Below are 18,170 nucleotides of genomic sequence, written 5' to 3' on the forward strand. Positions count from 1 at the left end.
AGACAGTTGAAGGCCATCATGCCAGTGGACAGAGAAGGAGACTGTGCTCATTGTGTCACTCTGCTACCCAGGTTCTCTTTCCTTCCACCCTCATACATCACTGACCAAACAGTAACTTTTCTGTACAACTTTATGTGGGGCTCTGGGGTGTCTATGATACATAAATTTACAGCTCCTGACCCCCCCAAGTCCTCAGAGCAGGAGGCAGGCCCTGGGCCAGGATTTCTAGTGGGAAGTATAGTCCTTGAGGTAGAGTCCAGGGGTGGGGGTGTGACCAGCACTAAGGAGACATTTCCTCTGGGAGAAATGCCAAGGTCTCAACATTCCTCACACCTCTCTGAAAGGAAAGAAGGTAAGTGTTAGACAAAGGTCAATTTCAAGGAGTGTGAGGGTCGGGGCCTTCCTGCCTTCATCCCTATTCTGTACTGCCCTCTTTTTACACTGCCCCCCTTTCACCTTGTAACGCCCCCACCCCACAGCAGCTTCTCTTTAGCACTTACGAGGTGGACAGGGGTGTGTCCAGGTGTATAACATGGGGCTCCCGCATCCTCTGCAGCTGGGTCCGAGTCAGCTTCCGAGGCCTGGTATCCCTCGGATCTTGTGCTCCATCAATCCTTTGGCTGGCCAGATCCTCTCGGATCTCCCTGAGCATGTCCTCAGCCCGGAGGGGACGATGTGGGGTGGAATCATGGTGGAGGCCAAGGGGCTGAGGTTCCTCATCTTCCTCTAACGACTCCCAGGGGCTGTCCTCAGCAGAGTCAGTGTGGGCTGGGGAGTTGGGGAGCTGCCCCCTGAGTCGGGCCCTATGCAAAGTTTCTACCATCACATTCCCCGGTGCTGAGGTCCCCTCTTCCTCCTCAGACCAGTTGGGTGGGTCTACCCTGGGAAGGCTTCCTCCTCTTCTGATCTCTTCCGGCAGATCAGGGGCACTGCGGCGCTGGGGAGCTTGGGGGTCAGGGGGTTGGGGGCGCAAAGGAACATCTCGGAGTTCCAGGGTGGAGAAGGTGAGGCGAGGGTCCCTCCGAAGAGCCCTGTGACGTATACGACTCAATGGGGAGTAGGACTCCTTAGGGGAGCTTGGGATCAAAGTGCCATAACCGGAGTCTGAAGTATCGTCTGGTACAGAGGGAGCATCTTCATCCATGTCTTCAGTCACCACCAGGTGGGGGATGATGGTGGTGAACTCAGGAGTCCTACAATTAATTAATTAATTAATAGCCAACGGTCAAATTCAAGCCCAGGAAGTTTCCTTAGATTACTCCATCCAGATATGCCTCTCCTCCAAACTTATTTTCCTATCCTCCTCACAAGGCACTGTGATTGATTTCTTCATCTCGCTGGCTAGATGGGGTGCCCTGGTCCAGGACTTTGTATCAAGCAGATGGCTGTGTGTTTGCTGAGAGGATCTAGCGATGGATTCTTTTCTCTGTAAGCATGCTGCTTAAGGAGCTAGGTAATTCTGGATGACCCAAACCTCTTACGCTCTCTGAGGATTTGGACCTGCCACATTCCTGGTGTTCTGATATTCTGCAAATCTATACCCACCTTCCCTCTGGATTCTGTTCCTCCCAGGGAGTTCACGTCATGTTTGTTTCCTTCAGCCTATGCCCACCCTAGGCTGGCTACACTACAGACTGTACCACGCATCCCTTCACACAGCGGGTACCAACCTGGTCTACCCAACCTGTAGCCTGTGTTCCTCTATCTATGACAATCCTCCCAAGGCTGTATTGCCACTTCTTACTTAGCCTTTTGGGTCCCTCTCCTCTTTCCCTGCCTGTGACCCCTCTATTTAGCGGCACATGTGAATCTTACCTCCCCTCAGCGCTGCTCTGGGAGCCTTCCTGGGAAGGCGTGGAGGGCCTGGTGCTGGGGGACTCCCTGCCCTGGTCCCGATAGAGAGCCAGGAGCTCCCTCTTCTGTTGAACGTACTCCTCTGCCTTCAGTTTCTGCAGGGTGGCCTGGGGGGATGGGGGGTGGGAAGTATTTCTTTCATTATTAGGAGTTCTCATTTATTGAGCGCTTGCTGTATGCTGGGTACCATATTAAGTACTTTCATACATCATCTTGTTTAATCTTCATAACATCCTTTGAAGCAGATCTGTTTACTCCTACTTCACTGCTGAGAAATGGAGATTAGGAGGTTAAGTAACTGCCTGAGGAGTAGTCCTTACAGTAAGAAAGCAGGGCAATGCCAAGATGTGGTGGCACCAAGCTCTAGTGCTGGAGTGAGTGGGGTGAACAGAGAGCCCCTTTTCACCTGTACGATCTCCCCTCATGCACCTGAGCAAGCCCTCAGGTATGCCCCTTCAGGAAGCCCTCCCTGATAGGGTGATGGTGGCTATTAAGTGCTCTGAACAATACTAGTCCTCAGGTTGCTCTTTCTTTCTCTCCCAGTACCTGGGACTCCCTCCTAAAGCTGGGAGGAGGAAGAGATCTGAGGCTAGATAGGGGTAGGCTTTGTTTTAGGCTGAGGACTTGGCTGTCCTTCAAAGCGGTGAAATCAAGACTGTCCCTAAGTCAACTGTGGTGGCTCTTGCCTGTAATCCCAGCAATTTGGGAGGTAGAGGTCAGGAGGATCACAGTTTGAGGCCAATCTAGGCAAAAAGGGAGACCTCATCTCAACAGACAAGCAGGGATTTGTGGTGACACACTTCTATAATCCCAGCTACATGGGAGACATAGGTACAAAGACTGTAGTTCTAGGTTGGTCTGGGCAAAAACGTGAGATCCTATCTGAAAATAACCTAAAGCAGAATGGGCTGGGGGCATAGCTCAAGAGACAGAGCACCTGCCTAGCAAGCACAAAGCTCTGAGTTCAAATCCCAGTGCCACCAAAGGGCTGTTCAAGAAGGAAAAAAACACATTATGTTGCCTGTTCTTTCCTCAGCATTTTCACACAGGTGTACCAGAATCAAAGAGCATCATCTGAGAGGTGGTTTTTCAAAGCATCTCCACACACATTGGGCCATTTGGTACTCCATTACCTTGCAGGGTGGAAAGCCTGCCTGTTAGCTCAGTTAACAGGTGAGAAAACTAGACTTAAAGAGATGCAGAGCCCTGCTCAAGGTCACACAGGTAGAGAGAAGCAGAGCTGGATGGGCGCTGTGCTCTTTAAGTCCCACTGCAGTTACTGCACGACTTTTCAAGGGCAGACTTGAAGGGCCAAGATTAGTGCAGGATGTGTTAGCTTGGGGAGGAGGTGGCAGAGCCCTAGGAAAGGTTGGAGGTGGAGGCTGGGCAAGAGACAGGGTAGTAGTGGCTTCTGTGGGCAGTGCCGAGATCAGTACTCACTGGTATGGACATGTCATTAAAATATTGAAGTTTCCAAGTTGGTAAAGAAATGGCTTCAGCCTGAGTCTCCCACCTCTCTTCCCCAGGCATCCCCATACCATCTACCTAACAAGTAGAAGGATAGCATCTGGTACAGATGCTCCATTCAGGGAGCAGAACTCCATTCTGTCTCCCTGATGCCCAGGTTACAGTCCTTCCATATCTTTAATGTCTCCCCAGCTGAGGTATTTGAGCGTAGCCAGCAACTCTTGGCACCTGGGCTTTCTTAAAGCTTCTGCTGGGACACTGGAGTGGCTGGGGTGGGACAAAAGATGTGGAGGAATGACAAATAGGGGTAGGAAAATGACATCAGGTTGTCAGTCCAATTCTCCTTTCCTCAGGCTCTCTGGTCACCTAGCCAGAGCAGGGGACAGGAAGCCAACACACCAGCGCCAGTTCCCATGTCCACTCCCTCTTTTCCAGTCCCCGTCTCCCAGCTCAGTATGCGGTGAGGGAAGGATCAAGAGAAAGGAGGGTGGGGAGCCAGGGCAGCCTGTTTGTTCTGCTGATAGGCTTTTGCCTATCACATGCCTCAAGTTCAAGTTTGTGTTTGGGATGTAGAACGGAATGAAATAATGGGAAAGAAAAGGGGGTTTTTGTAAGGAGCATCCAATTGCCACTAAACTTGCCTGTTTAATGGAAGGGAGTGTGCATGTGTGTACTCCTTGGTCACCAGGGCAGAGGGCTGCCAGCCACCTCAAAATCTCTCCGGCAACCCTGCAGGATTTTCTCAGCTCAGGCAAGAGGAGAGAAATGGAGGGAGAAAGGGAAAAGGGCCCCTTTTCCCCAGTAGCGTTCTTCTTCCTCCTTCCCTGTGGGGAAGCCCTGAGACAGATGCCTCCTGCCCCCGTGGTCTCTGGTATGTGCTCCACATTCACCCGCTCTCTTCCCAAAACTGGACTGAAGCAGAACTCTAGGAGGTGCCCACTGACTTCCTGAGGGACAGATGCCAATGTCTTCCCCCAGCCCCAGCCTCACCGACCACCTGTTTCTTCTAAGGAAAACAGTGGTAAATGTGGATGGAGCACCCATGAAGTAAGTGCAGGACTGTGCCAAACACCACAGAATTTTCTATCACCCCGCATGGTGCTAGTGACCATTATCACTGTGGCTCCTCAGATGAAGATCAGGTTCAGAGAGATGAATAACTCACCAAGACACAGGGGATGAGCAGAGCAGAGGGCTCTGAACTCTCCTCTGGATCCTGGCTCTTATACTCTCCTGCCTTCTTCATTCTGCCCTGCTTTTGTTTCTTGGCCTCCATCTCTGACGGCTCTTTTGATTCCCTTCACTGGTTCCTTTTCCTCTTCCCAAATGCTAAACACGGGCATCTGTCAAGATTCAGTCTATTCCCCCTTGACAAGCTCATTTTCTCTAACAACATAAGCCATTTCCCATTAGGAGGGAAACTTTGCCAATATTCCCTGCCTCCAGGGCCTCACGGACATTATGTAGGTGTTCTACCACTGAGCTATAGCCTCAGGCCTCCCAGTATTTCTGCAAGGGAGAGGAGAAAAAAGACTGTCACCTCGGGAGGGCTTTATGAAGGGGTTCAGTTGATATTCTGCTGCCCTCTTCTGTGCATAAAGACTGATTCCAGCCAGGGATTCCCTAAGAATCTGGTATGAGACAATAGCAGAAATGTGAATTTCAGGGTTTCAGGCTTCATTATGCTGAGGACCTCTGGGAGTCTCTGTGCACAGTTTGGTCCTAGGAGCCAAAGTGACATACACTAGATCCACCTGCAGGAGGCTACCAGCATGTAGATTATTTTGCATGTAAATACCAGCAATTTTTAGTGGCTCCCAGGAGTTCTAAAGGGAGAAGGTGGGAAGGGCTTTGTCATGGGACTAGGAACCAAGGGAAGAGGAGAAAATTCTGCTGGTGGGATGGTAAAAAAGGCTGCCACCTTTGTAATGGCCACCCTTGCCCACTCTCCTTTGAGAGGCAGGGACTCTAGAAACAGTGAGGCTGGCTTCTGGTTTTCTCCTCTAGTGTCTCTCCAGTTCCCTAGCCTTCAAGAAAGCTTTGTGGAACCTGTGTTTAGGTTGGGCAAGAAGTGCCATAGAGAGAAGGCCTTGCCATGCAAAGAGGGGGTTACAGTTAGGTTGATCAGAGATCACCCTTGCCCCCCCCCCAAACCATGTGCCTCCTCTGCTTCAGTTCCTTCAATTTCCTAGGACCTGCCCTCATCTCATTCTGGTATTTAAGGAAGTGGCAATCCACAGAGCTGGATTAAAAGTATTACTAGGCTGGTGGAATGACTCCAGTGGTAGAGCGCCTGCCTAGCAAGAATGAGGCCCTGAGTTCAAACCCCAGTACCGCCAAAAAAAAAAAGTAAAATTTACTACCTGGGGGTTGGGTTACTACATGTAGCTGAGTGGAAGAGCGTTTCTCTAGCATATACAAAGCCCTGACTTTGATCCTGGATCCCCAGCACCATAAACAAACAAATAAGACAGAAAAAGTCCAACTCAAATATTAATCCCTTTTTTCCATTCTGCTCCTTAGTGGCTTGATTAGTGACCCTGAAAAAGATGTGTGTAAGACCTCACCATGAGAATCTGTACATGGGACCTTATTTGGAAAAAGGTCTTTGTAAACATGAAAAGATCCCAAGTTAAGGATTTCAAGAGGAGATCGTCCTGGATTTAGGGTGGATTCTAATGCTTGTGTCTTTATATGAGAGAGAGAGAGAGAGACTTAGACACAGATACTCAGAGGGGAAGGCCACATGAAGACAGAAACAGAGTTGGAGGAATGCTGCCCCAAGCCAAATACTTCTTGAAACTCCAAGTGGCATGAATTCTCTCCTAGAGCCTGGGCAGGGAGCTCAGCTCTGCCAATATCTTGATTTTGAATTTTTGCCTCTAGAATGGTAAGAATCAGCTTCCTTCCTTCCTTCCTTCCTCCCTCTTCCCTCCCTCCCTTCCTTCCTCATTTCCTTTCTCTCTTTGTTTCTTTTTTGTGTCCTGAGGATTGAACCCAGGGCCTTGTGTGTGCTAGGCAAGTGCTTTCCACTGAGCTACACCCCCAGCCCAATTTTGGTTGTTTTAAGCTGCCAGGTTTATAGTATTAATACAGCTTTATTGATGTCTCCCCTTTTTTGAATTCCTGCTTCTGTCATGTAAATCTGCTCATGTCACTGCTGTATGTGACACCTTTACTGTCTCCAAGTACTCTATAGGAACAAAATTCAAGCTCTTAGTACAGCATCCAGAGATGGGCATGATCCAGTGGTGAGTACCTCCAGGACTCTCTTCTGTCAAGCCTGGCACTGTACTTCATGCCCTGGCAATGGTCAACTACAAGGTCAGTAGTTCTGTCAACACATGCAACCACGCTGTATTTCTGGCCTTTGCATGTTTGACTCCTCCATTAAGAATGCCCTTTCAAGGCTGGCGGAGTGGTTCAAGTGGTAGAGCACCTGCTAAGCAAGCATGAGGCCCTGAGTTCAAACCCCAGTATCACCAAAAAAGGAAAAATGAGATAATGCATATAATAGTACCTAGTTCAGAGTGAATGTACAGTAAGTGGTAATTCATTATTAAAAAAAAAAAAAAGAATGCCCTTTCTCCCGCCCTTGTTCCCTTGACTTATGCCTAGGACTCCCCAAATGACCTATCATCAGCTCTGGTGTGATGGCTTTTCTCCTTTTCCTCCCCTACACTGTCCCTTTCCTAGCAGACCCATCTGATGGAATGCACTGCCCCCTTGTCTGTCCTAGCTCTCTTCTATATACCTGTTTCTATCATTTGTGCACCAGTTACTCTAACTGGGCTGTGTGAAGATTCCTTGAGGCTGGTGGTCTTTTAGTCTTTTCTGCTTCCCTGGCTTTCTTAGGGGTGGTCAAGGTTCTGTCCCCCTCTGGAGGGCACCCAAGGCAGTGATGTTCCAGTCTGCACCTGCATCCAGCCGATTCTCTCTGCCTTCCTACCCTGTTCTGTGGTTCCAGTCCTGCCAACCCTCTCTATGCCTGACTTTCACATACCTGAGCCTGCTGGGTCTTCTCCAGCCACCGTGCACGATCTGTTGAACTGGAACAATGCACCACCAGGGCACTAGAGACACACTGAAATTCAGTGAGGTGGATCACCAGGAAGCAGTCTAGGTGGAGGAGAAGGTCTGCTCTAGGGCTGGGTCTTATTTGACCTCCATCCCCATCCCTTCTTCCTCTTGCCAGAGGAAAGGGGAAGGAAAGACATACTGGGGTCTCGCAGTGGCCTGCACACAAGCTTCTCCAGCATGAGAGGGGGACGGATGACTTTGGCTTTGTCCACCTTGCGTTGGGGCTTGGTCACCAGGAGCACATCAGAGAAGAGGAACAGGTACACATCCAGCTGCAGGGGCATAAAAGAAAGAGATGATGTCAGGCTGGTGGAGTGGCTTAAGTGGTAGAGCACCTGCCTAGTAAGCATGAAGCCCTGAGCTCAAACCCCAATAACACCAAAAGGAAAAACAGAGAGAGAGAGAGAGAGAGAGAGGGAGAGAGAGAGAGAGGTGTCAACCAGAGCAAGGGGAAGAGAGTTGTTCACAGATTCAGGCTCATCAGAACATGTATGAAAGGGACAAGTGCAGAGCATGGAATGCTATGACCGAAAGAGTGTCACTTTGGTCCCACCTCTTGTTTTATAGGCACGAACAGAGCCCGGCTTAAGGTCATACAAACAATGAGAGTTTAGTCACAACAATGCTCCCTCCCCCTACTTTCCCATTTCCAGTTTTTTTTTTTTTTCTTTTTTTCCTCTGCAGTACTGTAAGTTGAACCCAGAGCCTTACACTTGCTAGGCAAGTGCTCTGCCACTGAGCCATGCCCCCAGCCCTTTTGTTTGTATTTTGTTTTTGAGACAGGGTCTTATACCACTAACTTTGCTCAGGCTGGCCTGGAACTCATGATCCTCTTGTCTCTACCCCTCAAGTGGCACAGGGGTGAGCCACTGCGTCCAGCTCATTTCCAGCTTTTCTGACTTCTCCGTCTTCCTCCATGCCTCCCTTCCTTCTTTTAAGTCATCTCCCAGCTTTTCACTCCTGCCCACAGCCCCCTCACCTTCCCTTCTCGCCCCTCCTTTATTCGAACAGGCCCTTCCAGCAACAGCTGCCTGGTGTGCTCAGGGGCAACCCCTGGGATAGGAGATATCAGGTCCAGAGTGGAGAAAGGACGAAGGTTCTGAGGGACACAGAGGGGAGTGGATCAGTGCACATGCAGGTGGGTCTCTCTGTTCCAGCCCTCTCTGTTCTTCCCTACCTCGAACAAGAACAAGTACCCCAGTGTCTTCCCTTTCATTCTTTTCCACTCCGCCCCGGGATGCTCCCCACCAGGAAGGAATGAAGGGAGCAAACCTCAGTGACACCCTAGTACATGGTGTTTTGACCTCTGCCCCTTCCTTGGTGGGCTCCCCCTGGGGCCTTGCATTTTCTGACCCCACTTCTCTCCGCCCTTTCTCACCTTCTCCACCTCCTCGCTGGATGGCTCCAGCACCTCATAGGCCCCAATGCGTTGAGCTGCAGCCACCAAGTTCTCCTGCTCTTCGCCCTGGCGGACCTGCCCATTGATGTGTCGCAGGAAGGACTCCACAGTTGCAATCTCAGTGTGTGGGGGGGGCAGTGCAAAGCAGGTATAGCTCATCCCCTTACTCTTACTCTGCACAGCCCACCCGACAGCCATAACAGAGGAACAAGACCCTCAAGTCTCTGGAGATCAATTCCCACCCACCAACCCCCAACCCCTAGGGGTCCAGGGCCTGGCAGAGCACCTACCATGGCGTTCAGGGCTTCTTGGGCTCTGGACTCTGGGCTCCTCTTGAGCACAGCCTGGAGCAGCAGTGGGTACTTGGTGATGCGCTGGTGGGGTTTGATCAGCAGGTCGCCCAGCATCTGTCTGCCCGCGCGCTTGTGCTTCTCGCACCACTGCCGGGGAAGATGGGCAGGGGTTCAGGAGTCTGTGAACACCCTCTGCCCTGCCCCAATGACTAACTCCACCTTGGACCTAGTTGGAGCCTGGACAGGACCCAGCTGCCCAATTGCACCTTTCCCCTTCCCTCTCCAACCTGCACAAAGGTGTGGAAGAGAGGGTTGGTGTCTTGCTGCTCCCGGGCATAAGCCATGGTCTTCTTCACTTGCATGCAGTACTGGACATAGGGCTGGAATCGCTGGCCAAACTGGAGGAATAAATATAGGGGGCCAGACAGCAACAGGTGGAAGAAAGCCATGAATACACAAGCTGCCTGCTGAATATGGGAACAGGGTGGGAAGAGAGCCTCACCTAACCCTTGGGGAAGCTCCTGCCAGTCTCTACCTCCCAGGATTGCTCTCACAGCCAGGCTCTTCTCTACAATTCCAGGGAGGAGCTGAGGCCCTAAGAGGTGGACCCATGGCTGCCCTTGGCGCTCCTTCTGTCCACAGTGTGTGCTGTGTCCTGCTGTCCTGTACTTACTCTCCCACCAATGATAACTCAGCTAGACTGTTTTCAGGACACTGTGACTCCTATTTCTGTGACCTGAAGGGTGCCTGCTCTGATGGAAGGGGACACCCAAGGCTCCCAAGAAACTGTCTCCTACCCCATGGCTGTGTAGCAATGTGGAAGAAAGTCTGATCCTAGGTCCACTTGCTTTCTCTTGACCACCAGGTGGGGAGAAAAGTATCCACACTTCAGGCACCTCTGTGACCTTTAACAATCCCCCCAAACATTCCAAGGGTTCCCTTGGTTAGGCCCATTCTTGTATGGATACAAGAATGGGTATCCAGCTATTTGTTGATGGAGCTCTGTTCAAGAATTAAGATCTTTACAGTGACTAGGTGTGGTGGTATGTGCCTGTAATCCCAGCACTTGGGAAAATGAGCAGGTTTGACACTTTCCTAGGCTACATAGGAAGACCCTGTCTTTAAAAAAAAAAAAATTGTAGAAGAGGGTTTAGCTGTATCCCCTCTCTGAGATACCTGCGTTTTATTTCATAAGGGCCTCCAGATGACAGAAGAGTCTTTGGGACTGGTCACACTTGTGGCTAGGAGTGCAGGACATGAGGGAGCATTTGGGGGTAGGGCTACACCATATAAACTCAAATCATAGAGGGATTGGAGTCTTATAGGATTTGAGTCTTATAGCCTGCTCCAGGCTCTCCCCATCCTGTCCTCTCTGGCCTTCCTCAGGCTCACCGTTAGGAAGCCGCTTTGCAGGCTGATGGGGTTCAGAGGCTGGCCAGAGGCGCGAGTCTCCTCCAGGGACGGCTCCAGCACCTCCTCCCAAAAACTCTGGTGGACTCGAATCAGGCTGGGGACATTTCCAAAAAGAGTCTCAACTGACACCTGGCGGAAGGAGCAGAACTGAGCGACAGGCCTTTGACAGGTTGTGTCAGCAGTGAAGGCAGGGACTGGCAAGGGCCCTAAGCTTAGATGGTGAAGGTGGGGAGGGAGGGGTGAGTCTGACAGCACGGGCCTGGAAGAGCCAAGGAGTGTGGCTTTCTTTCCCGTCCCTGTAGCACTTCAGCCTCAGTGAGCTGAGTCCTGGGAAGCTGGGGGTCTGCTGGGGTCTAAAGCAAGCAGGGAGTAGGAAGGGCAGGGGTGTCTCAGAAAACAGGGTGGTGGGGGCTCAGCATGATGGTGCGTGCCTGTAATTCCAGCTACTTGGGAGGCAGAGATGGGGAGGATTGAGGTCTGAGGCCAGCCCAGGCAAAAATGTGAGGTGGGACCTTACCTGAAAAATAACTAAACAAAACACTTGCCTAGCAAGTGTAAAGCCCTGAGTTCAAATGCCAGTACTGCCCCACCAAAAAAAAAGAAAAAAAGAAAGGAAGGAAGGCGAGAAAGAAAGGAAGGAAGGAAGGAAGGAGAGAAAGAAAGGAAGGAAGGAAGGAAGGAAGGAAGGAAGGAAGGAAGAAAGGAAGGAAGAAATAAAGAAAAAGAAAGAAAGAAATGGGTTGGTGGGAATTCAGACTGGGCAGCTGAGTGGGTGAGGGGGCTCCATCTGACCCCACTCCCCGAATTCCCACTCACTTCCATCAGTAGTCCTACTCTCTGCAGGTTCAGCAGACCAGCTGCCAGGAGCTAGATGCAGGAAGGGAGGCAGGGTCTCAGTGTCTGACCATACTCCTCTTGACCCTGAAGGGTCACCTCCCCCACCCCACCAACTTCCACCTCTCTCCCCTGATCCTGAGCACAGCTGAAATCAGGAGAATTGATTGGAGCCCTGTCCTTCCCTCCCCTAGCCTCCTGCCCCTTCTGGATTGGGAGAGTGGGGCACAATGCAAGGGAGCCCTTAGACAGGTGCGTAGGACCCAGAGGGGCTCACATCAGTCATGATCTTCAGCTTTCTCACGTAGATCACCTCTGTGGTCAGGAGCTCCCACAGTGCTTCCTGCTGGTGGCAAAGCTCTCGGCTCATCTCCTGAGGGGACAGTGCTGGGTCACTTGGGGAATAACAGTAAGAGCACGTACCGTTTATTATGGGCTGCTGGATCTGCTTTGCAGGTTCTGGGCCCTCTATTCATGACCTTGGGTTTTAAACCAGTCCTCCAGTATGTAGGTGGCATGATCTCCGTTTTACAGATGAGGCAACTGAGGCTTGGAAATGTCCTCAGACTTGACCAAGGTTTCACAAGTAAGTGGCAGAGATGGGCTTTGAACAAGATCAAGGAGTCTCCCTGTTCTTTTCCACCTGATCCCATACCCCAAGACCTGTCCCTCCTCTGGGGCAGAAGTGAGATGTGTGTTTGCATATATGTCACATCATGGGAATAGACACCAATTCAGGCCCACCTTGTGTCCAGGCACCAGCTCCCTCCAGGACTTCTCGATGGTCAGACCACTGTCACCACCCTCTCCTATTTCCCAGTGACTCCGGTCCTGAGGGGGCAGGCGGGGCATCCCAAACATGCTGAATGTGTGCAACCTCATCTCCAGCTGGTGGGCCTTTGTGACTTCCTGGGAGGGCAGAGAAGAGGGTCAGTCTTCCACACCCTTGGCACACAGCCCTGGCTCTGGGAAGTATGTGTGCATGTATGTCTGGGCTGGGAAGCGGCATGCAGCACAGATATAAGTGAGGACACAGAGCCTTGGGGACAGGGACTGGAATTCCAAGGGAATGGGCATTGCTAGAACATAATTGGAGACATGCATTGGTCTGCAGAAAGCTCCCTGGGCAGGGGGACCTTATGGAGACTTTCTGACTAGAAAGATTATCTCCAAGGGTCTTCAGATTCAGAACAGAGGTGTGTGTGGAGGGGTGGGGGATGGGGGAGGCAGAATCAGACTCTTTAGAGAGATTTTCAAGTGAAAACTAGAACAGAACCTAAGAACTATGGTCTTAGGCAACTTTTTTTTTTTTTTTTTTGGCAGTATTGGGATTTGAACTCACGGCGTCCCCTTGCTAGGAAGGAGCTCTACCACTTGGGCCACTCCACCAAGTCCTTTTTTGTGGGGAGTATCTTTGAGTAGGGTCTCTCAAACTATTTGCCAGGCTGGCTTTGAACCACGATCCTCCTGATCTCTGCCTCCTGAGTAGCTAGGATTACATACATGAGTCAACAGTGCTGGCTCAGGTAATGTTTTGATATTTGCCCATAAAATGAAGGTTTTTATGAATTAGCATGCTGTAAATTTTACAACTGTTTTTGGTGCCAAGTAATGCAGGAAACAGTATTTTTGATGCTCATTCTATCCTCAGTGTGGCTCAGGACGGGGGCAGGGCTCAGCGCTGGGGAGAAGGATGTGTGAGATTTGGGGATGGCTTACACACTACTTAGGAATTTCTAAAAGTTAAAGACTCTTGGGGTGAGTTGAACTCAGGGTCCCCCATTTGCTACGCAGGTGCTCTACCACTTGAGTTATACTCCCTGCCCTTTTTGTCTTAGTTATTTTTCCTAATGGGGTCTTTCATTTTTGCTGGAGGGCTGGCCTGAACTGTGATCCTCCTACCTATACCTCCCTCAGGGCACAGAGAGCACCCTCACGCCCTGCTTATTTGTTGAGATAGGGTCTTGCTGACTTTTTGCTCAGGGTGGCTTCTTACCTTGATTCTCCCTATCTCTGTCTCCTGAGGAGCTAGAATTTACACCCAGCCAAAAGTTGGAAGTTTAACATCAGCAGTTTATCTTTTAAATTGTATTAAAACATCTCAAGTCAAAGTCACTAGGTCCCATGCTTTGGCAAAGTACAGAGGTGTTCTTTTGGAGGGGCCTTTAGGCCGAGGCCCCCCTTGGCCCATGTTCTCAGCCCCAGGGCCTCTCCAGACCCAACTCTCTGCGGAGGCCATCACAGCTGAGGCTGAGAATGTGGGGATGAGAGCAGAGGGAACCCTTACCTTGAGTCTGGGGGAAAGAGGTGGGCCAACCATATAATAGACTCCATGCTTCTTCTGTGGCTCTTCTCGAAACACTGTGGGAGCCAGACCTCTGGCCTGGCTAGAACCCTTGGTAAAGGGGATGTAGTGTCCGCGATTGAGATCCTGGAGGAGAGGTGGGGAGAGTTCTGGGGGTGACCAAAGTAGCAGAGAGGTAGAAGGGGCCAGGCTTAGCTCTGGATGTCATCCTCACCCTTGCCAGTTCGGTTGGCTCACTGTTCTCCTCAAACCAGTTTGGTGTGGGCTGCTGCTACCCTGAGTCACAGAGACTGCTTGCCAGGGAGGCCAAGCTGAGCTGGGCAGGGGGGCCTGGGAGCAGAAGCAGGGACCTCCTCCAGAGCAGGCACACAAGCACACACATGTGTGGGCCCTGGAGTGTGTACCCAGCATCTACCAACTCATGCCCATGTCCTCTGAATGGGGTGGGTGGGAGAGAGGGAGGGCTCTCAGGGACAGCACAGGGTGCATACTGCATTCTAAGTTTCTCACAGCTTCTCTGGTCTGTGACCTCCTCCCTGGGATGTGCAGCTGGGTGTCCCATCCAGCTGGGAGTGGCTGTCTTTCTGTGTAAGAGGTTGAGGCTATGGCCGCAAGTCTCCTCCCAGGGCAGGCCTGGTCACATTCCTTGTCTGCCTTAGTCTGATTTACCCCTACGTACTTCCTAGTGTCCCTTCCCACTCTCTGCTTGGGAGAGTCCCCATTGCCATGGACTGAATCCTCCTCCAGGGAGGCAGCCAGAAGCAGAATTCTTCTCAGGGTGGAGGGAAAGCCTGGAGGTTGAAGGACAGTCGGAGCCACACCCCTTTCCTGGTCAGGCTCGAAGGTGGACCAGATGGGTGGAGCCAGGGGTGGAGCCAAGGCAGGCCCCATACTTTTCCCAGCTGGGAGAGCCTCAATGGGGACACCCTGAACCTTTGCTCCTCCTCAGCCCTGACTCAGAGGGAGGCTCAGGGAACCCTGGACTCCTCCCAAGTAGAGACAGGGAGGTGCTTTTCCCGCAGAGCCTCAAATCTATCTTAGAGCATTTCCTCTGTGTGCTTGGCTCCTCCAGCTCTCTGCCTCTACTGCCCAGTCTGGGACTGGGGTGTAAAATCTTGGGAGCCTGGCCCAGCCCTGCCCTCCTCTCCCCCACAGTCCTGGAAAGAGGAGGCTAAAGGACAAGAATAGAGCAGCCTATGAACTTATAAGGAGACAGAGACTTCAAAGCCTGGGTGTCCTCCCTCCTGCCCCACCCAGGTCACCTTCTGGACACAGCCTGGACTTACCAGCACAGGGCCTCCTCCAGCACAGAGTCTGTCAGCAGTGCTCTGGGCAGAGGCCCGATGCCTGCCTCCATAGGTCTCAATTCGGGAAGCCACCAGGCCTCGCAGGGGGCCCTCGTTGGAAGGGCCAGAGGCCTGCATCCCTTATCTCCTGGGTCACCTCCAAAGGGTCATAGCTCCAATGTCCAGGAGAAAGATGACCCTGGAGGCTGCAAGAGAGAAGAAAAAGGAATAGAAGGCCAGGTTAAATCAGTGGATAGTATGAGGTTGGAGACCAAGGAGGAGTGAGAAGATAGAGTGAAATGGAGTCAAGGGCTGCTTGTTGTTGGTGGTGGTGAGGGCAGAACTGCTTATCTATTACCTGGTGGGAGTAGGGCAGGTCCAGGCCCATGCTGGGTAGAAAGTCCCTGGAGACACACTTTCTCCCTCACCTATGTGCACATTTGAGTACAAACTCCCACATTGGCCTCAAAGGATGCTGTAGACCTAAGGGTAGCTGGGAGCAAGGGTCAAAGACAAGCCTCTGGTGCTCTAGATTTCCCCAGGTTGAAGGATTCCCCTTGTACCTAGACACTCCCTTCCCCATATATAGCCTCGGAAAAGCTTCAGAGAGGCCATGGTGGAATGGGGCAGGGGTGGCTGGAGACTGTCCAATCTGTCATCCATTTTTTTTTTTTTGTACAGCCAGAGAGTGAAGAATGGCATCTATATTTTTAAATAGTTGAAAAAGGTGAAAAGAAAAATAGTATTTTGGGAACAGTGAAAATTACATGAGATTCAAATTCAATTCAATGTGTATAATTGCGGTTTTATTGGATTCAATGTGCATAACTACAGTCTTATTGGAGTACAGCCACTCTTACTGTCTGCGACCGCTTTACTGCTAGTTGTGACAGAGACCATATAGGCTGCAGAGTCTACAATATTTACTGCTGGCCCTTTCCTGAAAAGTGTGCCCAACCCTTACATGGACCATCCTGGTCACATACAAGGAGGTGAGGTGGGAGCAGCCATCAGGCTAGATGCACGCCCCTCCCCCTATATAGCCTGGAAAAACTGCAGAGAGGCCATGGGTGAGGTGGGACAGGGGACTAGAGACCGTCCAGATTGTCATTCACTTTTGTACAGCCTGAACGCTGCAGTCTACAACAGAGATTAGAGGCTAACCCAGCAAAAGAATGCTCCCTCTCCACCAAGGAGCTGGAAGCCAGGTGTGGGGTTCCATCCCTCCTCCCTCAACCTGGATGGAAGAGCCACCCGCAGAGTAGGCAGGACCTGGAGAGGAGAGGTCCCCTAAGGGGAGGTGGGTTCAAGAGGCTGCGCAGATACCGATCCCCACCATGTAGGTCTGAAACCCACTACTCAGTTCTCCCCTTACTTTGTCTCTGATTTATGCGCACAGAAGAGTGCTCAATGTTTCTCCGGCTTCCTCCCGATATCTCTCCATCTCACCTGTTTCCCCACCTCACCTCTTCCTACCCAGGGTCCTTTTTCCGTTGAGGTCCAGGTTTCTCTTCCTCCTTCCCTCGGGAGGCCAGATCTTCGCCCCCGGCGCCCCACTTCCCACGCCCCGGGTCCCCTACCCGCCCCGCCCCCCGCCCGCCCAGCGTTCCCGCAGCTTACCTGTGTGCGCAGGTGTCCCGGCGCCCGCTGTCCTCGCTGCCGGCCCCCGCCCGCGGGGCTCCCGGTCGCTATCAGCCTCAGTGATGGCAGCCCCGCTGCCCAGCTTGGGACTGGGACGAGCGGCCCGAGGGACCCGGGCAGCGCTGGCCGGGCGGGGAGGGGAAGGTGGAGGGAGAGGGGCGGGGACGCGGGCTAGGACCGCCCCTCCCGCGGACACCGCACGGAGTACGCAGTAAGGCCGCCACTCCAGCCCCGGGGGACAGATGAGCTCCGATCCCAACGCATCCACCACCTCGGCGGCCAGAAGAGCTCACTTAGCGGTGCGCGCCTTCCTCATTTTCCTTCGCACCTGAACTGACCACCCATCTGGCCCGGGCGGAAGGGCTGGAACGGCGCGCCACCCTCATGTCCTCCTTTCCTGGCCAGACCCTCGCGTGGCGCCAGAGTAATGAGGGATAAATGAGAGGCTGGGCGCAGCTGGGAGGAGGCGGCGGGAATAATGACCGAGTGACTTGTGGCAGTACCCACCACTCTTTCTGAGCGCAGTGAGTGGCCAGCTCCCCTCCTTCTTCCCTGCCTGTCTTAGACCGTTAGCCAGGCTAAAGGAGGCAGCCTGGCGGCAGGAGGGTGTGGGGGCCCAGGGATTACCGGCACCCTCACTGTCCTCTGGCCCCGGAGTCCAAAGTGTGGCTCTTATCTCTCAGTAGGTCATTGCCTGCCCTGGCAACAGGGTGGAAGGCTGTCTGTGGACTTTGCCTTTGCTGTAGGGAGGGGTCCAGGGGCCAGGCTGAACCCGGACTCAGTGCTTTCCCTGTTAACGAGGACTGGGGTGGAAAGATGGGGACACCCTCCCACTTCAGTGGCACATGGCCCATTGGGGCCTTCCTAAGGATCACCTGTAGCCGCTCTAAAACACATTTTAAAATCATGTCACTCATGGGACAGAAGTGCTGGATATATGAAATCATGGGTGCCCTATGGATGCGTGGTCATTATAACCCTACAATCATGAAGCCCAAACCCTGTGGGGGGGACTAGTGGGTCTGAGGCACCACCTGTGTCTAACCTGCTGGGTTAGACAGTGATGGATACAGCCTGTAGTTCTGGAGCACCCGGAAGTTCATTTACTGGGCCACCAGTGAAAGAGTCCTCATCCTCCTCTCCTATCTGGCATATTAAGCGATAAATTATCAGAATGTTCCAGTCCTCACTGACTGACAGCTTTATTTGATCTGGAAAGGAATCTTTACTTATTATTTGGTGGTTCTGGGTTTGAACTTAGGACCTAGCATTTGCCAAGCAGGTGCTCTATTACTTGAGCAATGCCCCCAGTCCTCTTTATTTTAGGTAGGGTCTTGTATTTTTTCCCTGGGCCTTGATTCTCCTATTTATGCTGCCTGCATTGCTGGGATGATAGGTGTGAGCCACTATGACCAGTGAGGAACCTTATCATCGGATGGTTTCAAATTTTGTGTTCCTGCCTGCCTCAGATTTTTTTTGTGGGGGGGTACTGGGGTTTAAACTCAGGACCTTGTGCTTGTGCTCTAACACTTAAACCATGTCTCCAGCCCCTCCAGTGTTTTTTTTTTTTTCTTTCTTTGTTTTGTGGGACTGGGGTT

At 51.9% G+C, this 18,170-nt stretch overlaps 1 protein-coding gene and 1 long non-coding RNA gene across 6 annotated transcripts in view; one reads left to right on the top strand and one right to left on the bottom strand.

The window, feature by feature from the left end:
- Positions 1 to 116: 116 nt before the first annotated feature.
- Plekhg6 (pleckstrin homology and RhoGEF domain containing G6) lies at positions 117 to 16,751 on the bottom strand. Of its 3 annotated transcripts, none has more exons than XM_074076229.1 (16): positions 16,552 to 16,751; positions 14,932 to 15,137; positions 13,628 to 13,771; positions 12,085 to 12,249; positions 11,618 to 11,713; positions 11,323 to 11,373; positions 10,486 to 10,635; positions 9,381 to 9,491; positions 9,091 to 9,240; positions 8,780 to 8,875; positions 8,381 to 8,500; positions 7,541 to 7,673; positions 7,325 to 7,440; positions 1,816 to 1,961; positions 501 to 1,193; positions 117 to 337 (listed from the first exon to the last, which is right to left on the bottom strand). In XM_074076229.1, exons 2-16 carry the CDS (start codon positions 15,067 to 15,069, stop codon positions 328 to 330), a joined length of 2,319 nt encoding a protein of 772 aa, XP_073932330.1. In that variant the 5' UTR covers positions 15,070 to 15,137; positions 16,552 to 16,751; the 3' UTR covers positions 117 to 327. The 3 variants fall into 3 exon arrangements, with proteins under 3 accessions (XP_073932330.1, XP_020013827.1, XP_073932331.1); XM_020158238.2 differs by having other exon boundaries at positions 8,780 to 8,917; XM_074076230.1 differs by lacking the exon at positions 10,486 to 10,635 and having other exon boundaries at positions 8,780 to 8,917.
- The window catches only part of LOC141424072 (uncharacterized), a 59,153-nt gene continuing 57,723 nt past the window's right edge, over positions 16,741 to 18,170 (top strand). The window contains exon 1 of one of the 3 annotated variants that reach the window (XR_012448898.1): positions 16,741 to 16,871. This is a non-coding gene — a long non-coding RNA (uncharacterized lncRNA). Of the gene's footprint in view, positions 17,097 to 18,170 lie in introns of all 3 variants that reach the window. The other 2 variants (XR_012448899.1, XR_012448897.1) reach the window with 2 other exon arrangements.

This window comes from Castor canadensis, chromosome 6 (genome assembly GCF_047511655.1).
Source record: "Castor canadensis chromosome 6, mCasCan1.hap1v2, whole genome shotgun sequence".
NCBI classification, from domain to species: domain Eukaryota; kingdom Metazoa; phylum Chordata; class Mammalia; order Rodentia; family Castoridae; genus Castor; species Castor canadensis.